We start from the raw sequence: 7,770 nt of genomic DNA on the forward strand, positions 1-7,770 counted from the left end.
GGCAAAGCCGGCCCTGGGTCATAGGGTTTCATCTTTCACGCTCATGATGGAATTTTTACCCTTCTGATTCCATAGCCCCTGGATTTTTATGGTCCATTTCCATGAAGTATTTCCTAACTCTTTCTCAGATCAGTTTTTGCCAATTATGTGAATTTCCCAGTTCGCAGCGGGTGAAAAAAAAAATTCACATATTTAGGCAAAACCTAAAAATCTCACGATTTTAAATTTCTGAGGTCAGCGGAGAAGTGAGTGTTGGGATCTTGACACCCTAGAATTCTTGCATCCTTGAATATCCCCGTAAGCATGGAAGTCATCGCTGCATTTTTTTTTTTTTCTTTTTAACATCAGACCATCTCCTTCTTGTGCTGGCTTCTCGGGCTTCCCTGGTGGCGCAGTGGTTGAGAGTCCGCCTGCCGATGCAGGGGACACGGGTTCGTGCCCCGGTCCGGGAGAATCCCACACGCCGCGGAGCAGCTGGGCCCGTGAGCCATGGCCGCTGAGCCTGCGCGTCCGGAGCCTGTGCTCCACAACAGTGAGAGGCCCGCGTACCGCAAAAAAAAAAAAAAAAAAAGAACCCTGCAACGGAGGCTCTCCGTGCCCCTCCCGTGGGCCTGGTCATCTTCCACCGGTCACCTTGATGGCCTTGACAGTGGTCACCTTGCCGGCCGTCTGGGTCTTTGAAGAAAGCGTCTGCAGATTTCTTGGTTCTGATGAAATATAAAGCCCGTGTCCCGGTTAGCACAGGGGTGCATTTAAATCGAATCTCTGTGCCCCAAGAAGGAAGTCCTGGGTGTGAACTACAGATGAGACCCTGCCGGTCAGTGGTCTCTGGGGTCTGCTTTTGGCCCCCAGTGCCTGCTGTGTTTACATAAACAGCCCGCACACAGAGAGACCCCTAACGCTGCCATTGCTGCAATTGCCTTCATAGCTCAAGCGGCTCCTGGCTTAAAAGAAAGGCATGTGAGTTACTTTGGTTTTGAGTTTGAGATGGGGTGTGTTTGGCCTTCTAAGTGTTGAGGTTGCAGCGGGAAGATGCACCTGGTGGAGCCCGGGTCTCCTCTTAGGGGTCCATGGGGTTGGGTTGGGCGCTTGGCATCGGGGAATCCGGCCCTGCATCCCTGACCACACGGCGCCGGCTAAACGGATCCCAGCGGGCCGACCCTTTTCCCCGCCCACGAAGCACCCACCCACTCTCAGGCTCTCCCCAAATGCTGGGCGTTGGTGACACCAACATCAAAACTGGGTGTGCTGGCATCCCCTCCCCCTCCCCCCAAATGTCTCTTCAGTTAATGGATTGAACATGTCTTTTACTTGTTGGAAATAACGTTTGGCCCCACATGGATTTGGGTTTGGCTGTACTTTATTATTTCCCAGGGGCATTTCTTTTTTCCTTTTCCTTGAACATACCTAGATGTAGGGTTTCTGCGGACCCATTAGAATATTTTGACTGGGTTTTTTCTTCCTTTGCTTTTCTTTTGGTAGGGAGATTCTTTGTCATGTGAAATTAAAGCACATTTAGGATTTATCGTCATAATAGTTGACTACAATGTGAGTGTGTTCAGAGCCAGCCTCCTGCCCGGCCAGCAGAAGACGTGACATTGGCAGTGACCGCCCTGCAGTGTTTTCACAGATCTCTTCAAACTCTCTCCTCTTTGGGTGTTTCTCTTTCTTTTTTTTGTCATCTTAGAATTTTGATCTCTGACTGGGGTCTCCTTTCGTGGTTGGGGGAAAGGCTGGTGGCTCACGGAATCCATTTCATACAGACGGGGGGGATGCGTGTTTCTGGGACCGGGATTAAAAGTGGTGTTGGGTGTTCACGCATGATGCTAACCCCAGATGCTGCAGTTTTGCAAAAATCAAAGCTTCGGGAATATAGGAGAACGGTCGTCCTGGGTCCCGTGAGCTACTTCAGTCCTTTTCACGTCATACATGCTTCCGTGTCCCTTCCCAAGCATGCAGTAAAGAAATAAACATGTTCTGACTGGGAATCTCTCCTGCGTTTTTGTTTGTTTCTAACTGAAGTGTAGTTGGTTTACAATGTTGTGTTAATTTCTGCTGCACAGCAGTGATTCAGTTATACACATATATGTTCGCTTTCATATTCTTTTCCGTGATGGCGTCTCCCAGGATATCGAATCGAGTTCCCTGTGCTCTACAGAAGGGCCTTTTTGTGGATCCATCCTCAGCATTAGCCGTTTGCATCTGCTCATCCCAATCTCCCACTCCATCCCGCCCTCCACCCTGTCGTCCCGTCCTGTCCCCCGCCCCGCTCGCCCGTGCATTTTGAATTCTGTCGCCTCACACTGTACGCTGGGAGATCGTTTCTGGGGGCCGGCGGGGCGCGGCAGGGTCCCCTTTGCGTTGACGTATGTGTGTTCGAAAACTTTTGGAGTAGAAATTGGGAAATAAAATGATAGACTGAAAAAGCATGGGAGCGAAGAAACCAGACCCCGCGAGGTGCCCTTCGTGCCTTGATGACCAGGGCGGTCCTCTGCTTGGGGGCGGCGGATGGAGACAGGAGGTGGGAGGCCAGTTCAGCTTGAGAGTGACCATCAGGGCGCGTTGTCTTGGTATTCACCCTCCTGGGGCGTTCTGTTCTTCTTGCAGCTGACCAAGGCGAGATGAACATGGAGAACCATCAGGGCACCAACGCCGAGCCACCCGGTAAGAAGCGTCCCGAGTGGCCCCCTCCCGCCCCCCCGCGGGTCTGTGTTACCTCCTCTCACCACTGTCCTGCTCAGATTCTTGGATGGGATCCTTTGTGTCTCGAAGTTTTCAAGGGGGTTCTCTGGGGAGATGCTACATAGACTTTCCGGGGCTTGAGGCTTCCGGTGAGACCTAAGTCTGCTTCAAGTTCTCTTTAAATGTCGGCTAGGAGAGTTTTCCAAGTGTCGCCCCACTGCCGCATGGCCAGAGTCAGCAGCTGGCCAGATTGCATCTTCTGAGATGCACCCTTTGCAGCATTTTCACGTGCTGCGGTCACTTTTACAGAATCCTCCCAACCTGGTGGAGAATTGGACCGAGAACAGGAGGTGGTGCAAATTATGGAAACTTCTCAGGGCCAGAGGTGGGACGTTCAGTGATTAGAACCACTTCTGCAAACGGCAGGAAAACACAAATTATGTGTCTATACACCCGTGTGTGTTTCTTTCTTTCATTTGTGTATATATGTGGAGACCCACTCCTTTGCCCAAGAAAGGCAACATTTATTGCATCGGATGCCTGTGGAATTGACATAAGTTTGGGGTTTTTTTTTTTAAAGTTTTTGGCCACACCCCACGGCATGCGGGATCTTAGTTCCCCAAACAGGGATTTGAACCCCTGCCTTCTGCGTTATAAGGCAGAGTCTTAACCACTGGGCCACCGGGGAAGTCCCGAGGTCAGTTTTTAGTGAAAAGTTAACATAGTTTTAATTCTAAAAATACGGACTTCTAGAAAGTGTCTAGCTCGCTGCTCTTTCAAATAAGGGAAGGATGCGCAACACGAGCTGCCCTTTTTTAAGGACAAGAAAATGCGAAAGAGACCTCCAAAACAGAAATGAACTGATCCGAAAATCTTAGCCCTGCATTGCTGTAAATGAACCAACGCCGTGGCCCCTCATTTACAGAATTATCTATTCTGAAATTTGTAGTTTACAGACATTTCTTACCGTCTCAGGGAAGTCGCGAGTAGAGAAATGCCTCTTCTTAGTTTCTTTCTGCTTTTCCCGACGTGTCCGTTTTTTACGAGTGACCGTCGCATCGTAGTATGAAATGTACTGAATTGTTTTTTCTAACCCGTTAGATTTAGTTTTTGCTTTCTGTCAGCAGTGAGCTTTGAGCACACTTCTATCTTCTGTAGAAATAGAGTCACCCGCTTCTGGAATTTTCCACCTGCAGGTCCTCACGTGCTTGTCGGGGCCGCTGGGGGTGCCTTTTAAAATCTGTTCTTGTGTCTCGGTCCTCTGCAGTTCAACAGACCCTTCTGGAGAAATAGGAGGTCGGCCGCCAAGTGATTCATAGCAGGGTCTCGAGCTGGCCTGCTGAGCCTCTCCAAAGATCGCCTGCAGGGACAGAGCGGCCCCGCCGGAAACAAGCCCCGGCTTGTCCTTGCCTTTGCTCAACTTGGGATTCCTGGTTTGAATCTTGAGGTGCGTCACCACCGTGCTGGGTGGGTGAGATTGACTTGGGATGAGTTTTGCCTCCAGAGGGCAATTACACTCACCTTCTCCACGGCCCTGAGGGGTTTCCCGTGTGCTGTGAAAGGCTGACCGACCAAGTCCCCGTCATTCAACCCCACTGAAGTTCCCCAAACAGAAACGCCGCGCTGTTTACCAATTGCCTGTAAATTGAATGCGTCTGAACCTCTGCCGACATTGACCTTTTTATAGAGTGAGGTAAGCCTTCAGCTAGTTTCCTCAAAAGTTCTTCCATTTACTAGGATTTTTTTTTTTTGCCCACACCAAACTAATAAAGAGAAATTAGAAACCAAGTACTTTTTACTTAATGTTTTGCCATGGGGTGACTTTTAAAAAGGTTGTGAAACTAGTGGGATGGTCCCCTGTTCCCTTCTCTGGGGCTGTAAGACACGATCGCGGTAAGTGCTCGCTCTTTATAACATCTTGCAATGAACGGAATGCCTACTCTTCTCCCGGTAACAAACGATGACTTCTCCACCTTTAGAAGCATTTCCCCCGTTTAGGACCGCGCACGCACTGCACAGCGCCCAGAATGCTTGCTTTTATACAGAAGGGCTTTGCGTGGACTTTTGTGTTCATCTCGGGAAGTGCAGAAGCCCTGGTGTTGCAGACGGGCTGGACCCCACCCATAGACTACCCTCCGCGGAAATATTAGTTTCCAGTGGCACAGGCTTGCCTCGTCTAAAGCTCTTAGGATAGTAACCCAGAGCAGTGGCGGTTTCCTGGGAAGACTTTCTCTTGTCACGGATGACGGTGTAAAGAACTGTTGTGTGTTTCACATCAGCCTCTCCAGGTTCAAAGGTATGACGTTAAGCACACCTGCGTGCGCTGCCTCCACAAATCACCTAACTTGGGAGAGGGCTGCTATGACATATCAGTCATGAAGGCTGGGTCTTTCTCCCTTCTGAAGCTCGGAAACTCTGCCAGTAGTTTGAGGGGTAGGCATCTGCGCCACCCCCTGCTGTTGAGGACCCAACCCCTCTCCACGCCCGTATCCTTTCTGTGACCTCTCCTCCCTGCGTTATCTAAAAGCGTTTGGAGTTTCTTTCTCGAGGTATTGCTGGAGACCGTCGTCTGGCTCTTTAACTTGTTCTGTCTCTGACACTATGATAACTTTAGAGTATATGAAATGGTGTAAAAAAAAAAAAAAGGATTGGGTATTTATCCTATCCATTCATTGCTGCATTCAACAAATCCCTATGACCTGGTGTGCACAGTGGTGAACATGACATTCAGGATTCTCCAGGATGGAACACAAATAAATGACATCCATCCATGGATGGGTCGGCCAGTTGTCAAGAGCTGAGGGCCAGGTTGGTCAATATGCTTGGGTTCCCTCGCTAACTGGCTCGGAGCACCTGGGTACAAAGGTAGAGAGCGTCCATGTTCTGCCCAGTGAGTCATCACGGGTTGCCTTTGAGGTCAAGATTGTGCACACTGACTTGCTTCATAATAAGAAAAAACGCATACAGTCTTTTTGTAACTCTGAATAACATTGGCATTTTTATAAGCATTGCAATCATACTATAAGCATAAATGCCTCATTAAAGAAGAGAAGAGTAAAAGGATGGGTATTTCTTTAAGGATATGAAATTATGACTGATTCATAAATAAGTGTACATTTAAGAAATATGTCAACTAGGCTTTTCTTATGGATGGTGGATGTACGTTGTTGTAGACTCGGTTTAATTTCATGTTCACATAAAAATAAACATGATTTTATCAAAGGTCTGTCTTTTGAAAAATTTAATTTAAATTATGTGGCTTGGATCATTAAATACTTGGCATAACGATTGCTTTTTAAAATCATTTTGGAGCTCCCATATGAAGAAATCACAGTCCAACAGATTTTGAAATCAACAGAAAGATTTTATTTAAGGGCCAAAGGGAGACAATACCAGTGGAGGATTTGTTATAAGTCTGGGTCATAATAGATTTGATTAACCCACTTAAGCTGTGACCAAGTTTTTGCTGTCAAGATGCTGCAATGGATATCTCTGTAAGCACATTTTTGTGGCTCTGTGCAAGTGTGTGTGTTGCATTAGTGCCTGAAGTTGGCTTTGTGAGGAAAAAAAGCATGTGTATATTTAATTTTTATGGACACTGCCCAGTCATCCCCCATAGAGGTGCAAATTCATGATACCCCCCAGTGATGTCAGATCTGTTTCCTCACTGCCGTGCAAACTTTCTGATTGGTGCCAATCTGTAAGTTGAAAATGATATCAAATCAACTGCGTTTACATTGCATTTCTCTTAACACAGGTGAGATTGAGAATCTGTGTAGGGGGGACCCATTTGCATTCCATTTCTGGGGGAAATGAATGCATTTTGCCTATGTTTATATGTGTTATCGGTCCTATCCTTATTGATTTGTAGGAACTCTTTACATATTAAAGGTATGACTGTGAAGTAAGTAGCAAATACTCTTTTTCACTTTATCCTTCACCTTTTAACTCTGAAGTGATATTTTCCCCCATTCGTTTTTATTATTTGTGCACAGTGAAGTTAGTTAATGGTTTCTGGGCTTGCTGTCATACTTCTAACACTTCTGTGGGTTTTTTTACATTAAAATATTTGATCCCCTAGGAATGCGTTTCTGTAAAGGGAATGAGGAAGAGACTCCTTGGTATTTAGTTTTTAAAAAACCCGCCATGGGATAATCCCATTATTCCCAAACCATTTATTAAATAATCCATGTTTTCCCACTGATTTGAAATGCAGTTTACATCATCCACTAAATTTCTGGACCTCCCAGGGCAGGAAGTATTTCTTTATTTTTTTCTGTCCTATGGGATCCTTTACAGAAAAAGGTTGGTAACACCTGCTTGAATACATAAAATACCTGTACTTCAAACTGCGTCTTGCAGGGGTCAGGAGTGGTGGAGCAGGCAGTGGCCAGTTATAATATGAAAGAGCAGCTATAATAAAAACAGGAGAGTTTTAATTATTTTGCTGCCATAACAAAATACCACAAACTGGGTGGTTTAAAGAAGAGACACATATTCTCTCCGAGTCCTGGAGGCTGGAATCTGAGATCCAGGTATGGGCAGGGCTGGTCCCTCCTGAGGCCTCTCCCCTGGGCATGTAGACGGCCGTCTCCTCCCTGGGTCCTCACTCGGTGGAGAGTTGTCTGGTGTCTCTTCTTACAAGGACGCTAATCCCATCATGGGGGCCCCACCCTCGTGGCCTTATCTAACCCAAATCACTCCCCAAAGACACCACCCTCTAACAGCATCGCATTGGGGTTTATGGCTTCCACAGATGACGTGTTGGAGGGACACAAGCATTTGGCCCACACCACTGGGCGATGTGCTCAGCACCCCCTAGAGGTGGTCCCACAGAAGCCCTGGGTCCCCCCTTTCTACCATGTGCCTTTGCCCCACCCCTTCCTCAGCCTCCACTCTCCATCCCTCCCCTCCCCTTCCTACCCAGCCTTTAAATTCAGTGTGAGGTAGGACTTCCCTGGCTGTCCAGTGGTTAGGGCAGGAGGCGCAGGTTCAATCCCTGGTCTGGGATCTGGGATCTGGGATCATAAGATCCTGTATGCTGGTATAAAATAAAATAAAATAAGAGAAGAGAAAATCAAATCAAAT

At 47.4% G+C, this 7,770-nt stretch overlaps 1 protein-coding gene across 1 annotated transcript in view; it reads left to right on the plus strand.

Annotated features, from left to right (window-relative positions):
• LOC309977842 (CD99 antigen-like) overlaps positions 1–4,534 on the plus strand; it is a 33,118-nt gene extending 28,584 nt beyond the window's left edge. The window contains exons 9-10 of the mRNA XM_082864176.1: positions 2,608–2,664; positions 3,950–4,534. Of these exons, the coding sequence (XP_082720302.1) occupies positions 2,608–2,664; positions 3,950–3,975 (83 nt within the window). The 3' untranslated portion in view covers positions 3,976–4,534. The remainder of the gene's footprint in view (positions 1–2,607; positions 2,665–3,949) is intronic.
• Positions 4,535–7,770: the final 3,236 nt, after the last annotated feature.

The sequence above is a fragment of the Leucopleurus acutus genome, assembly GCF_964270905.1.
Source record: "Leucopleurus acutus genome assembly, chromosome: X".
NCBI lineage: Eukaryota > Metazoa > Chordata > Mammalia > Artiodactyla > Delphinidae > Leucopleurus > Leucopleurus acutus.